The following is a 24,917-nucleotide window of genomic DNA, read 5'->3' on the forward strand; positions in this document are numbered from 1 at the left end:
ATAAACAAACCGAGCTTAAGCTTCATCTGACTGCATCAACATGATGTGAAGCCCAAATGATTGTGTTTCTTTGGTTTAATATTCACATGTATTGTGACAAATTTAGACTTCTTCAGTGTGTTAATTGTAAATGCTCATATTGCGATAGTGATGAAACTGTGATATACAGTATTGCCTGATTTGTGCCATACCTTACATTTTTGATTTCCTGAACTAGGATCCATTCTTCATACATAAACTGTGTGTACTCTTTGTCATAAGCCATAAACCTGAGGTGTCCTCTCATCCTGTCTGGTGCTGAGTGTGTGCCGAGTCAGTGTAGCACCGAGGCAGATTATTAAACAGAATGGGAGTTCAGTCTGTGGAGAACGGATCAGATGAGGTGAGGCCTCTCAGTTTAAGATAAAGGTCAGAGGAGGTGTTGCTTGTTGTGTATCTGTGTAACTCTTGAAATAGAACAGAATGTCCTCTTTTAATTTACAGGTGTGCTGCGCTCACTTCAGCCTCTGCATTAGGTGGCAGACACACACATGGGTTGCTACGCTGTATATGTAGGGTGTAGTTAGTTAAATGAGCGGTGAGTGTAATGATGTCCTGTGCAGAGGATTTATTGGCTATAGACTGAAGACAATAATAGACATGTGAATGGTCCTCCAGTAAGTGCTGTAGCGCTCTGATTGGCTATTGAACAGGAGAGAGGTATAAATGGAGAAAAGGACCAGATGCAGAGGATGCAGGAGGGATGATGATAAAGATGATGATGATGGCACTGATTATTCCCTATTATGTCCGTGCAGGGATGTAGAGCAAGAAGGCACATAGACAAAAAGTCATCAAGAGGCTCAGATGACAGGAACTCTTACTGGGGATGATCCAAAGCGACTCATTTCCTAGTCGTTTAAACAGAAAACACTCCAAATTAAGCACAATTTATTCAACATAGTCCTCAGATAAACACTGTCAAATTAGTTTGCTGAGTGTGACTAACATTAGTAGAGCTAGCTCCAAGAGACTTTGTTTCTCAGCTTAATATTCACATGCCTGTGCTGGTTTTCAGTGCTCCAGTAGAGTTAATCAGACACAGTCTACGTACAACTTTACCTACATTCTTAAAATCAAAATACTTCCAAACTGCGCCTCACTCCTCGACTAAAAGCACACACCCCTAACAGATACACATGCATGCATTTCAAAAGCCTGTCATTGTTAGAATTAATCATAAATGAAAGTAATGCAATTGCTTTAATGAATATTTCAAAATAAAATTATTTTGCAGAATCATTTAAACCAGTCATTTAAAGAAATATGTCCTCATCATGATGAAAGGTAAACAGAGTTGTTCTTATGTAAGAACAAGTTGTTGTTAAGTGCTTCTTCCCTACTTGTTATACTCTGACAGCAGAGGCAGCTGTAGTAGCAGACCTTCAGTATTAACTATTCCTATTCACACATCGCTGACTATGTCACTGGGAGCAATGCGGGGTTCAGTATCTTGCCCAAGGACACTATGGCATGTGACTGCTGGAGCTGGGATTAACTGTGTTTGTGTGCATGTGTGCGGTGTGTGTATGCATGTATTAGTTCAGAGAATTTAAAGGTCATAGGTAAGAAACTTCAGTCCTGCATTTACACTCATGCAACTGTTTCATTAACAAATAACTTACAATCTCCTACACTAAGCCTCATAACTATACTTTTTAATGCTCTCAACTCTAAAGAGCAGAATTTTGAAGACTATTATCTTAGAATCATTTACGTTACAGTTTATTTTCAGTCAAATTGTGTTTATATGTTTAGAAAAAAAGGCCACATGAATTCCTACCCTAGATAAATTAGACTTTTTACCCTTAGTATAGTGTTTGTGATCTTTTTTATCACAACAATACAGAAAGTACTGCAGATACCTAGGAGGCAATATTTGGGTCAGAAATACCTTTTAATTGCTCACTGGGGTTGGTACCTCAGTGAATGCTGTGTGTTCAGTGACAGCATGTAACATCGTAAAGTGGCATTTGAATGAAAAAACAGGGGCTCCAGTTTGGCTCACTTGGTGGAGCAGACGCCAAATGTACAGATGCTGCAGTCCTCGTCATGAAGGTTGCAGGATTCAGAGGATTTGGTGTAACTCATCCCATCTCTCTCAAGCTGTCTTATGTAATAAAAGGCAGAAAGGCCCAACATTGATCTTCAAATGAATAAAACAAACTCTTAAACCGAGAAGGAAATAAGTAGGATTTTGAAAATTGACGGTAACACACATTAACAATGTCTACATGCTGCTGCTGCAAACAGTGGTTGATTAAAGTGAGGAAATTGGCTTGTGTAGTAAATGTTGTGTAACATCTTATCAACTAGCTAAAAGAGATGAAAAGATAAATACTGCTTTAGACTTTGGTGAATATTCTGTTTTGATAAACTTCACTTAAAGTTAATTATTTCACATTATATGACCTGGAGTTGATTTGAAAATATTTAGTTAAATCCCTCAGTTCACAAATTCACAAAATTCACAAAATGAGACATTGTTTTTCAGGACAACGTTGTGTTAGTCTTTTAGTAGCAGGGCATTGTCTTTTAGAAACAGCATTTACTGCTGACACTCCTGAGTCCACTGTTTTGAATATAAAGAATATTATTTTGTTTTTTGAGTTATTGGCATGAGATTGAGATGATGAAGATGAAGAAAATGTAGTCTCCAAACAATAACAGGCAGCTTCAAATCAAGAGTAACTCTGTGTCAGTTAATGACAGGGGAGTGAGGAATTTACATAAGCAGTATGAATCTGCAACAGAGCTCTGCTGAAAATAACCACACACGCTTCATGAAGGTGCTCTCAGTAAATAGTGGTTAAAAATTAATAACCTGTGCGCACCTGTGTGCCCTAGTGTGTGTGTGTGTGTGTGTGTGTGTGCATGTGTGTATTAGTGCACCAATTTGCTGGTCCCACACTGTCCTCATGTGGATGCTGTTTTTTCAGTCCAGAAAGAAAGCTGATATGTATATATATATATATATATATATATATATATATATATATATAACCATGCACAAGAATAAATCAATACAAGTAAATGAATGTACGGGACAAATGTAGAGATGCACTACACACACGCTCTCTCTACATCTCTCCCCCACACACCTTAGTGACAGAGTTAAAAATGGTGTGGCACAGCAGTGGTCAGTGTCACAACAGTGAGAAACGGAGAGGAGCGGGGTGGGGTATGGCCAAAGAGAGGAGAGAGGAGGAGTAATGAAAGGAGATGAGATTGCTGATTGAAAGAGAGGACAGAAAGGGAAGGAGATTAGGAGGGTGACCAGAGGACAGTGAGAAAAGAGTGTAGAGAATAATGAAAGAGACTAGATGGACAGAAATAAAGAGGGGAAAAAAAGAAAATTCAGAAGATAGAGGGAGGAAATGGCACTATTAGAGGACAAATGCAGATGAACAAAACAAACCGAGTCACAAGCTCAGATGGAAGGAGAGACGGAGGGCAGGCAGATTCAAAACAAAACACTGCTGAGATGAGTGCAGCTGTGAAAATGAGACAGTGTCCAAGATGATGATGATGGAGGAATAGCTAATGGCTGAGCAATAGACTGGACCACTGCACGAGATCGACGAGGGGGAGAGGTGTTATTTTTACGTGCTGGGACTGATAAAGAGGAAGGAGAAACTGCCTGTCATGGATCAAGTAAAGGGAGGGTAAATGAAAGGAGGACACATCTGTCAACACAAACATGACAAGTGGAACACAAAGGTCACTCTCAATTAAATTACTTTTAATGGAGAAACAAACTAATATGTTTTGTTTGTTCCACATTCCTGCTTATATTGGAATAAAGCAGGCCCTGAAACAGCTCTTTTACCTGAGTTCAGTACATCATGTTCAAATACGGCTTCATTGTTCGACTTGGCTAGTCATAAAGGCAGAGGCGTAACACCTGTGACTCCTTCTCCACTTCTCCTCCACATATTGCATACAGCCTAGTTAACGCTACATAAGAGTGGCTATCTATTGTCCAACGTGTTTGTAGCACACATAGGATCTCTGGCCAAATGAATTGTGACCATGATTTTATTATCTCAGGGAGCTGGGTGAATAGGTTATTGCGCTATGTAGCTGAGAAAAAGCAACTTTATTCCTCTAGGCTGTCATACACTCATCATACGACACTCTGTGGTGTTTTTTTCACGTGTTCGAACAAGTTGGTTACATGCTTTGAAGAAAAGACAAAAGTTTCATTCACTTTTTTGCACATAGACAGTTTTTTTTTTTCTCATTTCAAAGTAAGTGCGGTTTGTTTGAGGTTTGAAATCAAAGTGGACCAACTTATTCACCAAAGGCAGGAAGTGGCGTGAAGCGCAGAAAAAAGAAGAACAAACAGCACAAATAGAGAAAACACTGTTGCGGAATGTGATTAGTTCTATCTTGCACAGGATTTAATTTGATTTAATACTTTCAAATCCATGTCAATACCTCGCTCAGTGTCTGTGAAACCAGGGCAACACGTTGTAATCTGTCGCTCTCATCAGGGCTCACCTTCTTTGATATTGATTCATTCACCTGAAGCTGCTACAACACGCATGCTAAATAACTATGTGTGTACTACATTTCACTTAATCTTTACTCAGGAAAACACAGTGGCTCCAGAAACAACAGTGCCCAATAAAGTCCAGATATTCAAGATTCCCAGAAACAAAAGTGACTCTGTGTTCCCCTGTATTAAAATTCAAAGATCACCTTGAGTTTGACATTTGTTGCACACAGTAAAGTTTCTCAAAAAGTCATGAAAGTGTTATTTAGAGTGTAATTGAATTTGAATTGAACATTAAGGCCCCTAGAGGAATGTCTGCAATTACTTCAACAATCTGCAGACTTCCTGTAGCACCACAACCAGGTCAATGTTTTCTAATACAAAGTAAAATATGTCACCAAGTTATAACCACTATAGAGTGCTTAAAAAAGATCTGTACTTGCACTTTTGTTACCAGATGATTAATCGTTGAGGTTTTGCTGCTTCATACTACCTTTTTGCTTCTTCGTGAAATATCTTAACAACTACCTCTCTTTCTTTTACTTTCCATGAGCAGATTAAATCATGCAGGGGAAATAGGCAATTTAAACATGTCATGCTTGTAGCTTCACGAGCAGCAATCTAATAATAATGTGTGGATTATTGAATGAGCAGAAGAGTAAGAGAATAAAAAACATTCATAGATCTGTTCAGTACACTGTTTCCTCAATAAAGTAAACTCTTCATCCTTTAAGACAGATGAAAATTTTTGTTCCAAAGATGGAATTACCCAGGTTTGCTGTTGATATAGATGTTGTGATTTCAGTTTTATACACTTGACTCTAAACTGAGTACACTGCTCTGTATTTTATCTGCTGACTCAGAGATTTGTGAGACATCTGTAAAGGTATACAGCTTCAGGTTGAAATAGTATACTGTTGTATAGGTGCTAGTCCATTGTTTATGTTTGCTCTGACTAATGTGTTATGAAACCACTTGGAGGCTGATGTAACTTACAATCTACAGGCATTTCTGTTACTGAGGTCAGCTCTTCTTCACCCCTATGGGATGCCATATACCTCTATAACTTTGAAATAGTCTTCCCTTAAACAACATTTGGAATATCAACCACAACTCCAAAAGTAGAAATTGTCACCAGCAAGAACACATTTTTCACACCTGAAACAAACCCTTAGCCGAAAAAGAAGTAGAGTTCAGGCAGGCCATGAAGTCAAGCTCGCTCTTAAGACCAGCCCCTATCAGCTGACAGCTCAGCTGATTACAGCTACGTATCCAATTGGAAAATAGCAAAATGGGCGTGCCATTTAAACTGATTCAGTCTGCCTTCTCTTGCTGCTTCCCCTGCAAACTGCTTTGCACCTCACCTCAACCCCAGCTTCTCCTTTATGCTGTGTCATATTTATTGCCACTAATACCTGCTCTGCTTTGTACCCTGGGAGTCTTTGCTGATGCTCTGCTTGACTTGGCTTTTCATGTATGTGCATGAAAGAGAGCGTAGGTGTGCTCTCCCTTCCTTAGGCTTTGGCATTCCCCGTAGGCAAGTGGAAGTGCAGGGGGCTCCCAGAGCAGAGGTGTGTATCTAGCTGCTGAACTCTGTCAGCATGTATAATGTAGTGCTCTTTAATGAGGAGCGTATCTGCATTTGAAGCCACCAGACATTAGGAGGTCAAAGGCCACAGCCTCAGTGTTCAGGTATTATTACTGTTCAACAAGAATGACCATGTAGGAGATAAGTGATGAGATAAAAAATCAATAACAGCACAAAGCCACAAAGAGAAAAGGGGATGAGGATCTACAGCTGGATCCAGATAAGATGCTGGTAGCAGCAGAATCTACATCAGGTCTCTGCAACTGGTTCATAGCAAAGTTTTTCCAGAAACAAATATAAAGAAGAAGAAGAATGTTACAGAAATCACTTAATTACACTTGTGGGTGCTTTACATTACATGATTAGTTTTACCTTGAAGAGAAGAGGAACACTTCCATACACATCATCTTAAAAAGTTGTATCCTCCTTGTATCCTAACACACACAAAGGGTTGGTATGATCCAAGCTAGAGCTGGCAGCTTTGGCAGCTTTGGTCAGCTCTCCCACCTTATTGATGTGTCCTTTCCGACAGCCTTGTAGTTTAAACCCCCTCTCAAGATCTGACAGTTACCAGGGGGCAACATGTCTTTGTCAGTGCAGACCAACATTTTCTGCTTCTGAAGAGAACAGAGCCAGATATCTGCCGCATGACACCAACCTCTGCACCGCCGCTACAGACTTCTGCAGCTCACAAAGAAAGAACGAGGAAAGCATTTAGGTGCATCAAAAGTCCAGCTGGCATCATTTTTACAGCCTCCATTTGAGGGTTTGCCAACTTTCCTTTTTGAACTCGGGCCTCTGCATAACCTGCAGCAGCCTTCTGTTGTGTTGCTTCTTCTGATATTACAGTGAAAAAAAAATATGTGTTAGCTTTTGATCTGTAGACTAGCTGGACCAGGGGGTCAGATAGGTCATTTATCTCTAGCTCTTCTGGTGATTTGGTAACAACACCGGCCTCTCATAATGCTAACTCCCTTCTTCTCCTCTCTTGTGTTTCCACCAGGCGGATGCTAAGATGGTGTGTGACGTGGTCAGTCGTATGGAGGACACAGAGCCTTACTCCGCTGAGCTGCTCTCCGCCATGATGCGTCTGTGGTCCGATTCTGGCATCCAGGAGTGTTTCAGCCGCGCCCGAGAATACCAGCTCAACGACTCAGCGCAGTAGTACGTACAGTATTTGTTATATTCTGTTTGTGTGTGTTGTTTGTAAGGCTGCCCCCTACTTCTGGTAAAAAAGTAAGATATAAATAACTCAGAAATTACACAAATTGTTGGTTTGCTTTGACAATAAAAAATATTTTGACTGACGTCGGCCTGCTGAGGTTCTCATATGATTTACAATTAATTGTCACTTTCAGCTCAGAAGTGAGTAAATATAATTTTTGCACATTTACCATTACATTTTCTGGCATGTGTAGGTGTGTGTTTATAGTGAACACTAGAGCTAAACAAGGGTGTTTTGGGGCAGCTCTCCCAGAAGTACCATATCATTGACTCAGCACAGAATGAAGTATTTGTATACGTTTTCCATCTGCTGAGCAGCGTTTCTCAGTCTGGATCAATCCATTACTCATTAGCCCTCCCTTTATTCCTCAACCATAAAAAACATGCTCACAAACACACACACACACACACACACACACACACACACACACACACACACACACACACACACAAACGCACGCACACACACACACACAAACACACACACACACACACACACACACACACACACACAAACACACACATGCATGTCGCTTTTTATTTATAATCTTCTAAATGCGATCATACACCAGCTATTACGACATGCAGTCAATCACCAGCACAAGTACTAGCCTGATTTATGCTGAGTGCCTGTGTGTGGGTGGAGAGAGAGAGGTGGGGGAGAGAGGGGTAGTCATTTCCCTCAAGTGTTATGTTTGTGTGTGCAGGATGAGTGTAACTGTGCTCCATACATCCCATGAAATCACACAGTGAGAGAAAGAAAGATTGAAGTTCATGACAGATGGAGTCATGCATGTGTGCAGCTCATACACTATGCAGGGACTCACTTACTGGCTCCTAACATAGATGAAGTGATGTGATTTATAATCTCATTGAATGGACTTATATTAAACATCATTATTTAGCTGCTAAGGCTGTGGGAAGAACAGTGTTTTTATAAATAACAAATATGACTCAATATATCGTAATACTAAGCAAGGCAATACATTGCAATTTTCCTTAGTTTCTGAGATAACTTATCAAGCATAAATTCTAATTAGGAGAAAGGATAATGTTTTCAGACATTAACAGCTTCTTTTCTCAAACTATCACAACCAGCTTTTTTGCTGTCTGAACAGATTTACAATATTGACAAGTCTGAGCATTTTTAAATACTGTCTGTGTCGATGGAATTACTTAAAATTGTATCATATAAGAAAGTCTATCTATTATATCTGACACCTTTTTTGGGTAAAATAATACACCCATTTGAAAACAGAAGATCTTTATTTTAAAAGGAAAAGGCATAACATGTTGGGTATTATTTTTGCTGACTCAGCTTAACGTAAACTAGGTGGGGTAGAGATGTTAGCAACAATGTTCAAAAGTCTGTCCTTATCTTTTCTGGTGACCTGGTCTAACTAGGCCATCAGTGAAAATGTCCACTTTAATTTTAAATATAACAAATAAACAGACAAAGGTTTAAAGAGCAACCCTGTTAAGTGGAGACTTTCAGCCTGGCGCATCCCTCACAAATGGCTTTAGATTGTCATTAAATACTTATCTGATGATTGTATTTTCACATTGTAAAAACAAAACTACTGAAGTTGAGCTGAAAGTCACCAGTTTACAGGGTCACTGTAAACTGGGGACGCTTTCACTCAAACTGTAACATTGGGAGCTGACCAAGACGTACTCACTCTATCAGGCTCAAAGAAGACGATTGTTAAGGATTATTAAATCAAGTGAATGTAATGTTACTCTGGATGGCAGGTGAAATTAAAACAATGTTGGTACTGTACCAATCAGAAAGCTTCAGCTGCATTGCAGGCCCCCTAAAAGTTACCTCTGAGCAGAGACTTCTTAAGGGGTAAAGCAGCTACCCTGGAACTAAATTGAGACCCTGGTTCCTGCTGTTGAAACTCATAGAAGTACTCAAAGGGCCCTAGTTGTAGAAAAGCCCCTTTAGTTTCCCAATTGGGTGGACAGGACCTCCTCCTGTCCTTCTTGTTGCGTGATATCTGATGCAACAACAGCCAACATAACTTGACTGGCTACACTTGTTTTTGTAAAGTTAGTACTGTTATGACCCCAAAGGTGGCCCGGGGATGAAGGGGAGTAACAAATAAATTAAAGCCGGGGAAAAGAGGAGAGGAACGAAGTGTAAGCAAATTGAAAGGGGTTTGATAACAAAAATAGATTAAAAGAAAAACTTAAAGGAAGTTCTTTTTTAAACAACAACTAAATAGAAACTAACACTATCAACTCAAATGACATGAACCACAACAAGAAGTAACACAAAGTCAGAGGCCTCAAGAAAACACTCCATCCACTGAAGTTGTTGTCACAAGGCTCAGGAAGACGTCCACGCGCACACACACAGCTGAAGGCCTACTGCCCGACTACTTCCTCTCTCCTGCTTAAAGTACCCTTCCACTGATTGGGAATCAGGTACAGGTGTGCCCAATCACCAGCCGCTGCAGTGAGGCTGGGAGCACCTGTTGGGAGCACAGAGAGAAAAAGAAACATCACAAAACTACGGCACGTAACAGTACATTGAGATTTAAAACTCGCTCTTTTATGTTTGACAAGTTAATTTTGTAAGTATCATGAAATACTGAAAGATGTCCTGATTTCTACAAATGACCTTGCAGAGATCAGTTTTTCCTCCATCCTGCACATTTACCTCAGGTTAGGACTAAGTGATCAGTAATCAGTAAATCCCTAACATTCCACCTGTCTTAAATGAGCTGAAACCACATCTAGAGATAATATGCCTAATTTGAATGAAGCTATCTGCTGATGAAAGTGTCCTGAAGCAAAGCTAATGCAGACACCAACATCAAACAGAATAGAGATCCGACAGTAGGAAAGGGTGAAGCGAGAACTAAAGACACGGAGAGACAGAAAGAGAAAAGAGCGGAACATTTCTTAATGTCAAGAGTAAAGTAAAGTTGAAGGTGGAGAATTCAAATAATGGCTTGGACCAAAAAGACACATTAAAATGATAGACTGATATGAACATCAAGACAAAAGAACCAAAACTTCAATAAAAGCTAAATGGAGATTCAGTTTAGTTAAAAAGTGATGAAGAAACAAGAGAAGATGAAAGGAGAGAGTTGCGTACAGGCAGCCATCTTAAAGGACAAAGATTTTCCTCTAAACATTTACATGTGGTCAATTAACTCAAACAACATCCTCTCTGTGTGTACGTGTGGGTGTGTGTACGTGTGTGTGTGTGTGTGTGTTGGGGGGGTTAAATGTCACATTAAAGATTGATGCACACTTCCTATTATATTGTGGCCTGTGGAGCAGAACAGACCAGGCAGCCTATGAAGTGATAGGACAGATATCATGTGATCAGACCACACTCAGTTGGAGTATGTGTGTGTTTGTATGTGTGTGTTTGTAAGTGGTGTGGGTGCTCATGAGCGTACATACTCCCTTCTTGACAATCTAAAACCAGAAGAAGTAGATGATATTCCTCCAGATGATGACATTTTGTCAGTTCTCTCTTTGAATGGAGCGCCCAGTTGTCAAGTGTAACAAACGAGGAGCTTCTCTCATGAATAGTGAGGGTGTGTGTGTGTGTGTGTGTGATCACGCATGCATGTAATGTGTGTTTGTATTACATAGAAAGCAGAAAGCTTCTTTCTGTGAAAAGCAAGCACTGCCTGAAGCCACCTCCCTCTGTCTCCCTCTCTTTCTCTCTCCATCTCCGTGCAAAGCCCTGCATGTACTGACCTATTTATAACAGTACACATACACTCTGTATGTGATTTACATCCCCTGCCTTTATGGCACAGTGTTGTGCATGCACCCACTAGGCTTCCATGGAATAACACACTCACATCACCTATGTACACTACACACACATGCAGTGACATCCGTATGACATAATGTAGTTGAATGGTCTCTGGAGCAGTGCATAGCTTTGCTGATCTGATGTAAACTGAGAGGCTGCAGTGTTATATAGAATAGTTCATATGGCCTCTAATAGCAGGACGTTTGAGCATACTTGTGAACAAGAAGAGAAGTCAAAGGCCAGGAAAATTGAACATTCACTCAGATTGATTCTGAATCTTGCATTGCATTAGATCATTAAAAGTTATTTCAAACAAGGGCTGCAATGATCCTTCAAATAACTATGAACTATGAAGCGCACCGTGTTTTGCACACAAAAAAACACTATAAATCTATTCAATGTTTTAAAATGTATTCATGTAATTATTCATTTGATCATACACTTTGAGACAGCATATCAACACCAACCTGCCACAATTAGAAGGGGAAGAGAGAGAGATACTCCTGTTAATATAATCATTTATCCGTGTATCCAGGCACGTAAGGTTCTGGGGCTGTCTAAACATTCCACTCTGTCTTTTTTTGTTATAATGCATATGTTATACCTTCTAATCGGCTATCCTTCAAATGACGGAGAAAGGTTGTTTGTTTTTCTTGTTCTTTAAATGTTCATTTCAATCAAAAAAGCCAGCACAAGCAGCAGAGTTATCCCTCTTGTAACTCAGTGTGAGAATTTCTGCAGACTTCATCCTGATCACTTTGTAGGAAACTAATGCAGATCAGTGCCATGCTTTTGTGTTGTGCATGCATTCGTTCACAGTAGGTGTGTCACCTTTTTCTGGGACAGGAATCAAAGTTCTGCTATGTTTCCACTCATTCATTAAAAATTAGGTCAGGTCCTACTGTTTTCTGTGCCGCTTAGTCCACCTTTTGGCAAAATGTAAAGTGTGGCCTATCGGCGAAACTAAAAAAAATCAGGCTCAAAAACAAGAAGATCCCTCTTTTCACATGTACAGTATATCAAGGGGGGAAAAGAGCTTATATTCAAAACAATATGGTTAGAAATGTTGGTTTATGATAGGACTATCTTTTTGTGTAGGGCATCCCTTTAACATAGTAAATACATGCACATTAGCCAGTCTAATGAACTTAAAGTATGCGTTTATCCTTTATTATTACAGGGAAATGTGCTTTGTCACAGCAGTCAAGGTCAAAGACACATTTACGAAAAAAAATTGAGCTGAGCATGTAACATTTTGTATTGGGTTGCTTGATTAATCGCCGGAATTATCAAAAGAATACTTGATAACTAAATAATTTATTACTATAGCCCTGTTTTGAACATTTTAATTGGCCATAAGGTTGGCCTTATTTTGTAACCTTATGTTTGCAGGTCAGCATTGTTTTCTCCAAGAAGGGCTGAAAATAGATGTTAGGTCAATGGTGATCTCAGATGTGTGTACTTTTTTGGTGAGAAATGTATTTCTGTTGCATCAAGGTGTTGCAAGGTGTGCTGCTGACAGGACAGAGAGAGCTGCCCCCCATTTGAAATAATACTGTATTGAACAAAAAAATGCAGTATGTATTGTTTGTATGTTATTATGTTTTGTGCACAAGATATTCCAAAGAAATTGCCACTTGCAGGATTTGCGTTACGTTCTTTAACTGATTTTGTTTATTAGACACTCTTCAAGGATTATTCCAAAGAATAATCTGGCAGGGATCTCCTGCAGGCATCAAATCGGTTTGCAGCCAAGTGTGAAGTGTTTGGGATGAGAGTGAGCACCTCTAAGCCTGAGGCAATGGTTCTCTGCCGGGAAATGGTGCAGTGCTTCCTCCAGCTGGGGAGCGAGTCTTTGCCCCAAGTGAAGGAGTTTGAATAAGTCATGGTCTTGATCAAGAGTAAAAGGAATTGTAAGGTTGACTGACATGATGGTGCAGTATCAGCAGTAATGCAGGTGACGTACCAGACCACTGTGATGATGATGGAGGTGAGCTTGAAGACGAAGCTTTAGATGTACCAGGTGATCTACTTTCCAATCCCCATCCATGGCCATGAGTTTTGGGTAGTGACCAAAAGATTGAGATCGCAGAGACAAGCTGCCAAACCAGAAAAAAAGTTTCTTCTGAAAGGTTACTTCTTTAGCCTACTGTCTCTTGACAAGTGGTAGAACATGGATGGATGGATGGATGGATACATACATGGATGCATGGATGGATGGATGGATGGATGGATGGATGGATGGATGGATGGATACATGGATGCATGGATGGATGGATGCATGGATGCATGGATGGACAATCTTGCCTTGGAATGCATTAGTTTGATTGGTTTATATTGACTATTATGCAGATACTGTATTTGTGCATTATGTGTTAAACAGCTCCTTCTATTCTAAAGGATCATTCAAATGAACTTTACAACGTACTTGGAAACCTACCACATCATAGTTGGTGTTTGTTTGATAGGTTTCATTGCAGTAGTGGACCAAATGTTGGTATAATGGCTGATGTTGGCTCATTGGACTTAATTTAATAGAGCTAGGGATCGATTTGATGGTGCTGTAACTTGGCAGCTTCTCGCCTGCACACTTCCCCTCTTCTCTGCATCTCTCTCACTCCATCTGCCTTTTGATGTCCCTGTCTCGCTTTGGTTTCATGTTCTTGTAAAACATCCATTAAGATTACTATCCCCTTTAGCCAGCCACTGTTGTATCAAAAAGAGTGCTGATGCTAATTACTGGTCAGTCCAGAGGCTGTTTTAGCACCTTACATGTAACAATACTGCAGGCTGGTAAAAACCGAAGAGCATGTGGCAGAGGGATGGTGGAGTGCTGCTGAATATCACAGCTTGCTAGGACAACTCTGTAGTTTTCCATGCTGGATACACACACACAAACACACTCATCCTTGTCATTATCAGGTCACAGACAACACTCTGTCTGCTTGTCTTTCTTTGTGCCTCTGTGGTAATCTATAATACTGTTCATCACAAGGGAAATGACAGAAGCTTAAACTGGGGTCTGGTGTTAATCGACTTAGCGTGTTATAATAAGCAACATAAGGGGGAGAAGGACGAATGCACTGGTGTTAGAAAATACTGTACATCATGTAAAATGAAGGGCCATGAGCCTACCTAGGCATTATTTATTGTCATTTACAAGAATGCATGTGTTCAACCCTGAGGGGAAGCCCATTGTATACATGATGCACATTGCATTTATGCCAGTGTAGGTTCATGTTAAATATATTTTTCTGAAAAGTGACCTCAGGGTGAGAGCATCGCACAGAAGAGTAGACAGGCACTATTCAGAGAGGGGTCAACCTCCTGTGGTGTTTAAGGGCATCCAAGTCACATCTGTGGACCCAAACAATTATGGCAGCTCTGACTGACCTTTTACTCAAAAGTGTGATATGTAAGTGAAACCTATGAGATCTCTTTTCAGGGCTTTAGTATTTCTTTACAGCTGTGCAGACAGGGTAAAAGAAAAGCAGAGGGAACAGACAATAGTGAATGTGTTTTATAAGGCTGAGGCCTCAAGTAGAGACTGGAATCATTGAAGGCTTATTATTGTCAAGTTATGACATTAAATATCACAAAGAGGAGAAGGTTATCACATTAAATTCACCAGAGCCCAGCAAGATGTGTTTATAATAAGGGATGGGAATTAATAAGATTGTATTGATACCAATGCCATCGATTCTGCTCATCTTTTCAATTCTTTATATCATTAATTTTTGTCATCATTTGAGCTACAGATGTATCAGAGGGACGATATAAAGCTTGAAAATGAGCCTGATAGGCCTCTTTTTTTTTTAAGTTTTTTTTTGGCCTTTGGCCTTTATTTGATAGGATAGCTGAAGATAGACAGGAAATGTGGGGAGTAGAGAGCGGGGGAAGACATGCAGGAAATGGCTGACCGGCCGGGAATCGAACTGGCGACCCCTGCGACGAGGACTGTAGCCTCTGTATGTGGGGCGCTTCGACCACTAGGCCACCAGCGCCCCATGATTTCCCTCTTTGAATGGAACAAAGTGAATATTGTGTGATTTCAGCTGTTTTTGCTTTAAAAGAACTCATTAAATGCTTCATCTAATTTCAAAATGAATGTCTTTTGAATACATGTTTTGTTTCTCTCACTGACTCATCACCTGACTGTTTCATCATTAACACATTTCATCACATGCTACACGTGTGACAGACTCCGCTGACTCCTGCCAATGTGCTCTTATACTCACATTGATCATCTCAGATTCTGTCTTGTACAGACATGTCCCATAATGTTGTTTAAACCTGTGATAAAAGTAAATTAGACATGCATCTTAAAGGGACATGTAATCCTGCTAAAGTTGGTGGTTTCTGGTGAGGTTTTTTTTTAGCTGTGCTGGAAAGTAACAACTAAGAAAGTTAGTTTTTTTCATTACTCTCCTGTGTTTTTCATCCAAAGATACAATTTTGTTTCATAACTTCAGATAATGATGTAGGAGGGTGGAAGCACTATAGGAGGGGTGAGCCTTAATTTCAGTTCAGTGTTTATAAAGCAACATAGATTTTTCATAACACATACAACAGTTCTTTGTGTAATTTTGTTTCATTCACATACTGTTCAAACATAACATTTACACACAATGCTTGAACAACTGGCAATGCTGGAAACAATGGGACTGGAAAATGCAATAATGACCCTCTTTCTGTGAGGCTTCTACACACAGTAAGACATTATCAACCTTTGTGAGGTTCACAAAGGTAAAATTTGCATGACTGTTGTTAGAATACGCTGAACTGAGCAGCTGATTGTATGTTTTAGAAGTGTACAAAATTATTGTGTGACATTTGTTCTATTTTCTTGTTTTCTGGTGTTTTAGTCAGCTCTCCTCAACTTATCAGAGGCTTTAATTTCCAAAACTGGAACATCAACTTACTGTATTTTCCAATAATACAGTAATCATTTCCAAAGCTGGAGTTCAGCCAGCTTATTATGTCTTATTGTACCTCAGGACTAAACCTTCCTCCCATCAGAGTCTCTTTGTCTCCCCTCTTTCAGCTCTCCCTATCTGCTTCCTCTCCAAACCTTAAGCTCTACCCCATATCTCTTTCTGTGTAATCAATAGTTCTTATCACTGAAGCTGTGTGAGTGTGCACTCCATCTGTGTTTGTGTGTATGTGTGTGCCAACCACAAATTATTACCATCAGCCCCAGACTTCTCTAGCTATTATCTTTCTCTCAGCTTCTCTTGAAAGTTAACGCTGCATCTATTTGAAAGCCCTGAGAGTAACACTCCAACAAATCCTGAAAAAACTTGAAACCATTTCACCAAATGAATGCATGATGTGGGTTTATTTCCAGCTCCCACTGTCGCTCTGACTGTCTGTCAGCCCGTGTCTGTTTGCTTTGGATGCCAACAACATCTGAATGGTTATTTTGAAAAATACTTTGTAATGCTCGGGCCTTAGACTGCTCTTGAATCAGAAGTAAAGTTGTTTTTATTATCAGAAGTGTGCAAAGGATATCCAAAAAAGGAGTTTGGACATGTATCCAAACCCAGGAAGGAAGGTGCTGATCCAAAAGTGACTGAATGCTGTAAAAGGGAAATAAACAGCTTGTTCACAAATATAGAAAAGGAGGTCAAAAGTCACCTTTATTAGGAAATTCTTCACTTCAATTTGGTGTTTTATGGATGCTTATTGTTGAGAACACATGTAAAGATGTCAGAAGATTCACTTTTTTAAAGTGCTTTTCTGGCTACAGATCTGGAAATTCCATGGTTTAGTCTCTCCTGACTCAGAGGCTGCTCTGATTACGTACTAGCAGTATGTAATCACAAACACTGGCGTTAGCATTTGCTGCTTTGCCAAAGCAGTCACACTGCGCTGTCTCAGATTTATAGGATCTTGAACCTTTAAGTGTTTCAAGAGGTTGCTGGTGCTCCCATCTTTAGACTTCCTTTTCACATAAATTGTACAAAGATGCACCAAAGTAAAACTAGATCAAGTGAGCTCATACGTTGCTGTTTCAGTCATATAGACAGACTAGACTCTCTTCAGCATGAGACAGCAGTGTGATGTTGTTGCCTGATGTCAACAGCTTTGTCATCACTTAGGGTGCCAGTTACAAGTAAATGAAAACAACCTTCAATATAATGAAATGTTACTGTTATACAGATAGGAGCACTGTTTGTCCATAAGCTTATTGGTACTCCACAGACCAACCAATTATATGGCAGTACCAAAAAATACCAGGATGTAACAGGATGGTCTGATGGTTGGTGCTGAGTGACATTGAATCCTAATCTCACCTAGGGCAGCAAAATACAAGAGCTGGTTTTGTATCTGGAGGAAAGAACTTACTTCACACCTGGCAGCCTCTCAGAATAAAAGAATCCTCAGTGCACTGGGAGTAAATGTTAATACATGCACAGCACTTTTCTTAAGTCTGTCTCCTATTCCCAGCACAGTGGAAGACTGGATTAAAACAGCAGGTAGAGTGATCACCCCTCAGCCAGAGAGCTGCCCTCTGATGGCTGTGAGATGAATCTCTGAAATGCACTGCTAGGATGATTTGATTTATACTTCCACATTAAAAAATAAAAGTCCACTTCCAGGGATATTCCATTACATAACTGAACAGTGTCATCCCGCCCCCTCATGTTCCTCACTAACATCTTACCACAAGGCTGTGCTAGCTTAGTTTCCCTTTGTTTGTATATTAGCAGACTGGGGCTGATGGCCTTTATTTATTTAATGTAGCAATCAGAGAATAGAGGAGGGTTCGGATTTGAATCTGACGTAAGAAGACTCTTTCGGAAAGCTTAAGTTATTACCTACTTGACTGTTTCCCAGGAAGTAAGAGTAAAAAGCTAAAAGAGTTCTGATAAGTTGCCCCCCCCCTAACCTTTGACCTCAATGTAGGCATGAGGTCCAATTATGAATTTGGCGTAGACAGCGCTAACTTGTGTTTCTTAGATTGCTGGAGTGTAAATCCAATTAAGAAATGGACACCGCTATTAGCTGAGAGTCTGTCAGCATGCAGCACCAGCTTCCACACTGCAGGGAAATCTTGACCCTGCAGAAGTAGTTAGTCAATGATATGCTCATTTATCTTGTAACTCTGAATGCCGTCAGATAGTTTCCTTCATTTAATCCCTGCACTTTTGCTTATGTGTTGTAAACTTTGGAAATACGGCTGTCCAATGTTTTCTTCTTTGAATCTCACTCTGCAGCTCAGTGTACTACCATACACTGTGCAAAACATGGATTTAGTCCAGTGACAGCATTCACTGGTTTCTGAAGAGGTGTAATGAAGTCAAACGATGACTGACTCAACCCTAACTTTCAATCAATCAAGAAGAAGAAGAAAGGTACTTTATTAATCCCCAGGGGGGAAATTCAATTTTTTCACTCGTGCTATTTTTTGGACATGCTACACACACAGTATATACATACAATCATGCACACACATGCAGTGAACATGCTTAGGGAGAGATGTCAGAGTGAGGATGCTGCTATCAACCAGCGCACCCCAAGCAGTTAGGGGTTTGGTGCCTTGCTCAAGGGCACCTCGGCAGTGCCCAGGCAAGTGAACCAGCACCTCTCCAGCCACCAGTCCACTTGCCAAACTTCGTCCATGCTGGGACTCGAACCGGCGACCCTTCGGTTCCCAAGTCCCTATGGACTGAGCTACTGCCGCCCCCAAATCAAATCAAGAGGCGGAGTTGGGGCTCCTGGTAAAAAACTATACTACACCTCAGTCATGGCTGCTTGTTTACTTCTAGTTGTTTTGTCAGATTGGTCTATTTGGGTAGCCTTTGGAGCCAGCTTCAAGTGAACGCTTGAGGAACTGCATTTTTTTTTTGCATTTCTACTGCCAACTTCTATCTGCTTCATTTTTCAACACTGATGGTTGCTGCTTGTGTGAAACTCTTGATCAATGTCATACTGTTGCTTTTGATTAACTTTATGTCTTGGTTGTGCTTTTCTTTGTGCAGCTATTTAGACAGCTTAGATCGGATTGGTGCAACAGACTACCAGCCGACAGAGCAGGACATCCTGAGGACCCGAGTGAAGACCACAGGCATCGTCGAGACACACTTTACCTTCAAAAACCTCCACTTCAGGTCAGTTTGTGCTTCTTCAGATTTTCCCTCTTTTTCTTTTTTCTTCACCTTTTCTCTGTCTCATCTTCCAGCCTGTAATTAATAGGATTACATGTGCATGCTTTAAACAAGCGTCTATATTTATGATTGTCTGTTGTTTTTAATGAGATCTGATTCAATTAGAGCAAGGCGCTGGGGGAATGATGACAGAGAGGAAGGGTGAAGGAAGGAAAGGATAGAGAAAAGCGGAGAGCAGTGCTTTTCTGACCTCTAATTGAATCACCATATTTCTGTGCACACACAAACACACATTACACAAACACACAGCAAGTATTGACAGACACACAGCAGAGCAGAGAGGTTAATAAACTGAAGAAACCAGTTATTTACCTTTATTTGGCTACATGCACCATCACACAGCAATTTTGTCTCCCTCCTTCTCCGTCCTTCTCATAAACGTACACAAATAATAACTGTGTGGCACACACTCGATGTAGTCATGCAGTAAAATGATGGTTCTGCTGAATGATGCTTTCTGCCGTTGCTCCTGCAGTTGAGTGGGCGGCCTGCTGGGTGTGTTTTGTTGAATAGGCTAAATATTGTCAGCTCTATTGCTATAACTGGCAGTCGGGTAGCATGTGGGCGACTGCAATGATCCTGTTTTGGGTGTGACCCACGAACCTACCTACCATTATATCCATCACTCTTAGGTATGAGCTAATTTCATTTTGGATTCACTCAAACATACTTAAGAGTGACTGAGGTAGTGTCTCAAACACTGAGAAACTAAGAAATAAAAGAAGCTGTAGAAAATGGTAGTCAGCTACTAAACCATTAAAGTGGCAATACCAGGTTTCTATATGGAGCAGAACAACTTTATAGACGGGGGCGACAGAATAAAATAAACTGGAAACAGAGCGCAGATTCAGGCGTCACACATCTGTATCGACGGCTTTGTTCTTAGTGTTTGAGGAATATTTTTCCTCATCAGCCTCTTCCACCTATCGGGTTCCTCAGGGCTGTTTAGCTGCCTCTTCTCTCTCCACATGCTCCCAATGGGTCCCTTTATTTGGAAGCGCTGCATCTTATTTTCTCACTTTGAGCATGATACCCAAATATATCCCCCACTTTAGAGCCATAGCCCTCAGTCCTCCGGGATATCAAGGCCTGGATGGCTCTAAACCTCCTAAAACAAAATGAGCACAAACACTGAATCCTCCAGCTTTTGTAATAAGATTTTTTTTTTATTCTTTAAAATTTGATGAGCAGATAAACTGTGTACTGAGAGGCTGCCTCTCTCAGTGGAAAACCTTGACTGAAGTGAAACTGTCAAACTTTCCAAAACTATAAAAACACTGATCCTTCTTCTATCACTTCTCACTTGGACCACAGTTGTTCCATGGATGTGAGGGTCAGTCAGTCTTCCTTGCTCTCAGGTCTGCAGCTTGTGTAGAACGCTACTGCTGGGTTTTTAAAAAGGCAACCAAACTCATGAGAAGAACTCCACCTTACTCTCCTCTCTCAACTGGATCCCTGTTGGTTTGGACATTAAATTTAAATTGTAACTTGTCTTAAATTCCCTCCATATATCAGCCCCATTATATTTATCAGACCTCTTATTCCCTACTCCCCATCAAGGCCACTCGGGTCCTCTGAGCTGCCTCCTCTAGATGTTCTTTGGGCTCAGTGGAAGCTCAGAGGTGATAAAACTTTTCAGTTCTGGGTCATTCTTGTGGTACACTTCGGTTAGTTTTTGAATGAAACAAAATTGACTTTACCTGACTTTTTATTATCATCTAGATGTGTAGAGCAACAGCCAGAGGGTAAGCAAATATGCACACACTGGTATCAAACAGAGGGTTTATATTGGGATGGCTCAACTTTGACTCAGCTGACCACAATGTGATACGAGAATTAAATCATCTTTCTTAAAAATCTATATTAAAACTGTACTTGTGTGTTTTCATGTGCGTCTTCTAACATCTATGTCCTCGTCCATCAGGCTGTTTGATGTGGGAGGTCAGAGGTCGGAGAGGAAGAAGTGGATCCACTGTTTCGAGGATGTCACAGCCATCATTTTCTGCGTGGCGCTCAGTGGATACGACCAGGTGCTGCATGAGGACGAGACCACGGTAAGGACTGAAGCACATGTGTCTGCTCTCTCTCTCTCTCTCTCTCTCTCTCTCTCTCTCTCTCTCTCTCTCTCTCTCTCTCTCTCTCTCTCTCTCTCTCTTTTGATGCGTTTTATTTTTATGAACTATTCATAAATATTGAAACACACCTGTAAACGAAACATCGGGACTGTTATATTATACATTAGGATGGGGGTCAACATAGGTCACAGTCCCCTGATAGGCTCTGTCTAGACAATACAACAGATGGTTTGAAGACGGAAGGTACACTTGTTCTCCTATAAGCTGACATTAAACTTGTGGTCTGTGTGCTTCAAACAGGAAGAAGGAAGCGTGTATGGTGCTCTGTCATTAGCAACTGAATACGCTAAAAGAGAAAGTCTTCATACAATTATAATGAAATTAAGTTTATTTATAGTACGTAATGTTTAGGTATAAGGTTAGGTTCACACAGCCTGACAGAAACACAGTTCTGCTTTCTTCTTTTGTCTAACCTACTCTTATTTAAATATGTGGTGTAACTGAAGCTTCAGCGTGGTGGCCGCAGTGGTTTGCCTTCGTACTTTTCATGATCTCAGATTGTGTGTGATTTGACCTGATGTCTTTCTGTAGTTTTGTTTTACACAACCAAAATTAATTTGCTGAAAATCGTGACCACAGTTTACATTCACTCCTCCTGGCACAGCCCTTAAATATAACTAAATAACCTGAATACAGATGAATACGTATTTTATATTTGAAACATAAAATACTGACTAAGTGTCATTACACAAGGGATGAGATTGTTTGCAAATAAAAATCATCTCAGGCAAAAACTTTTCACCGACAAACTTATTATTCACAAGTTGAAGACCATATTAGGGGTGTCATAGAGCAAATGATCTTTAATATTTTATCCAGTAAGTTCTGTCATTATGCTGTTGGTTTGTAGATATGAAATGATGAAAACAGCTTTTTTTATTTGGCTCATTTTAAATTAAAGCATTAGGTGTCTTAGAGCAAAACATCTCTTTAACAGGTTCAAATAACTTTTAAAGAAAACTGAGAACAAAAAGATGAAACACTTAAAGTCTCAGTGGCCAAAAATACAATCATATCTCTCCGGTTTCAGCATCTTCGCACTGGCTCCCTGTATACTTAAGAATTGATTTTAATATTTTGCTGATTACATCTGAAGCTCTTCAAAACTTTCTCCTAACTATATAGCAGAGCTGTTAGTACCTTACAAGCGTGTATTGAGATCCTCAGGCAGAGGCCCATTTGTGCATTCCAAATACAAAAAAAGAAAACGAAAGGGGACAGGGCATTCGCAGTGAGGGGTCTGAAACTCTGCTGAGTCAGTGATCTCTTTCAAATCTCTTCTGAAAACATACTTTTATTGTAGAGTCTTTCCTGATTTTATCCAAATTTTATTTTATTTGAGTGTAGCCGTTTTAAGAAATATTTTAAAAAATAATTATATTCATTAAGAGATCTTCTAGGGGAATGGTATGTTTGTTAAAATATGTTTTATCTCTTTATCTTGATTTGTGTGATTTTACGAACTGCCTGTTTATTTTGCCCCCCATGTGAAGCACAATAGAACTTGTTTTTTTTTAATTGCTCTACAAATGATATTATTATTATTATTATTATTATTATTATTATTATTATTATTATTATTATTAAAATACTGTGACACAGAAACTGGTAAGTATTAAATATTGTCAAGCAGATAATTAGCATATCTGTCCTTTGTTTAAGATTTCATCTCAATTTGGTATTTATTTTTGCAGTGTAGGATAAATCTTCTCTTCCTATGAACTGTGAAGACCTCCAATTAAAACAGAGTATTTAAATGTAAATAAATCCAGGGAGTACTGATGAAGGCTACATCCAAAATACTTTTTGGACTGAGATAACAAAAGCCCCTCATCCGTCATGCTTTACCTCGAAATATCGTTGGTTTAAAATGCACAAATACAAGAGGACACTCTCTATTCACATCATCTTTTCCTGCATTGTCACTACAAACCAAGTTGCTTCCGCAGCAAAGCAAATGTCCATTTTTAAATGGTGAGGGCATGTACTGTACAGTATATATAATGCATATTAGGCAGATATGTACAGTAGGTGCTAAAATGATCCATTAAGTGTTATAGTACAAGTAGTTACTGTGATTAGGTGAGGACAGAACATTTGATTATGATAATAACCTTGAAGGAAACATTCTCTGTGTCATGAAATATATTAAAGCAGCGTTTTGCACTTATAAAAGTGCTGTGGCTGTAAAGATGATGCCATGTAACAGAAAACAAATAGGCTGATTTGAATGCACGTTGCCTGTTGCTAATTATAAGCCTGAAGTGTATCCTCTGAGACTCTCATGCAGGGAAATTGTGTTCAGTAGCTGCTCTATTTATGCAGATGTCGTCAAGCCTCCCTCTGAGCTGGGAGCACCAGCAGAACGTCAGATGAGGAGAGGAAATATCCATCATAAGATGCTCTCGCTAACAGCTCCTCACTCTGCATAGGTAGTTGTTTAATTGGTGCGTGAGGTTTTTTTTTTCTTGCAGATATCTGTCCAGATGTTTGCAACGGGAGTTCATGGGGATATTTTTAGCACAGCTGCTGCGTTTGTGTTTGATGGCAGAAAATGTCTCAATTACATTCATCATTAAAGGTGACATTCATGCAAAATCAACTTTTTAATGGTTCTCTCCCTGAAATATGTTTCCCTGGATTGTCTACAAACCCCCCGAGAATGAAAAAAATCCATTCTGCCCCTGTTCTGAGCCGTTTCAGACTTCCATGTTTTTGTTACGTCACAACAATATCCGGTCTGTCACGGAGGTCAGAGCTCGGAGCTTGTTCAGCCCATAGACTGTATAAACTACAACTCAACCTCTCCGTTTTTCATTCCCTGCACACATGTGTGCTAACAAGGAGCTTAGGAGGGAGGCATGCTAGTTGTAGGCTGTCTTAATAAACACAAAGGTCGGTTTTACTCCCCACGTCTGCAGATTTGAAGATCGTGGAGGATTTTTATTTGTCATGGAAAAGTGCTAGCGCTAGTTAGCATAGCTACATAGCTACATGTCGTAGCTGTAGCTTTGTACCAATACAAACGTCGACATACTGACAAATAAAACAACAAGTAACACAGAATCTGTGACCAATCCTTCAGAAAGGTCCTGCTGCCTTTCTGGCAGAGGTTGGTTTTACTCCTCACGTCTGCAGATTTGAAGATCTAGTGGATGATTTTTATTTATCATGGATAAGTGCTAGTGCAAGTTAGCATAGCCACATAGCTACATGTTCGTTGCTGTGTACCAAGACACACGTCGACATACTGATAAATAAAACAACAAGAAACACTAAATCTGTGACCAATCGTTCAGAAAGGTCCTGCTGCAGGCACCTCTCCGTCAGGATCAGATTCTGGATCAGATTCAGAGGGTTGAAGTAATGCGATCTGTGAGCAGCCGTGTATATTCAGCCAACATGTAAACATTAGATCAACGTGCTGGAGAGCCGAGGCCACATCCACTTCCTGAGGGGGCGTGGTCAGAGAGAAAAC

General features: G+C 40.1%; 1 protein-coding gene across 2 annotated transcripts in view; it reads left to right on the forward strand.

Moving 5' to 3' along the window:
• LOC117814406 (guanine nucleotide-binding protein G(o) subunit alpha) overlaps positions 1 to 24,917 on the forward strand; it is a 122,395-nt gene that overhangs the window by 78,814 nt on the left and 18,664 nt on the right. For both annotated transcript variants that reach the window (XM_034685718.1, XM_034685719.1), the window contains exons 4-6: positions 7,129 to 7,289; positions 19,119 to 19,247; positions 21,229 to 21,358. In XM_034685718.1, the coding sequence (XP_034541609.1) occupies positions 7,129 to 7,289; positions 19,119 to 19,247; positions 21,229 to 21,358 (420 nt within the window). The remainder of the gene's footprint in view (positions 1 to 7,128; positions 7,290 to 19,118; positions 19,248 to 21,228; positions 21,359 to 24,917) is intronic.

The sequence above is a fragment of the Notolabrus celidotus genome, chromosome 6 (assembly GCF_009762535.1).
Source record: "Notolabrus celidotus isolate fNotCel1 chromosome 6, fNotCel1.pri, whole genome shotgun sequence".
NCBI lineage: Eukaryota > Metazoa > Chordata > Actinopteri > Labriformes > Labridae > Notolabrus > Notolabrus celidotus.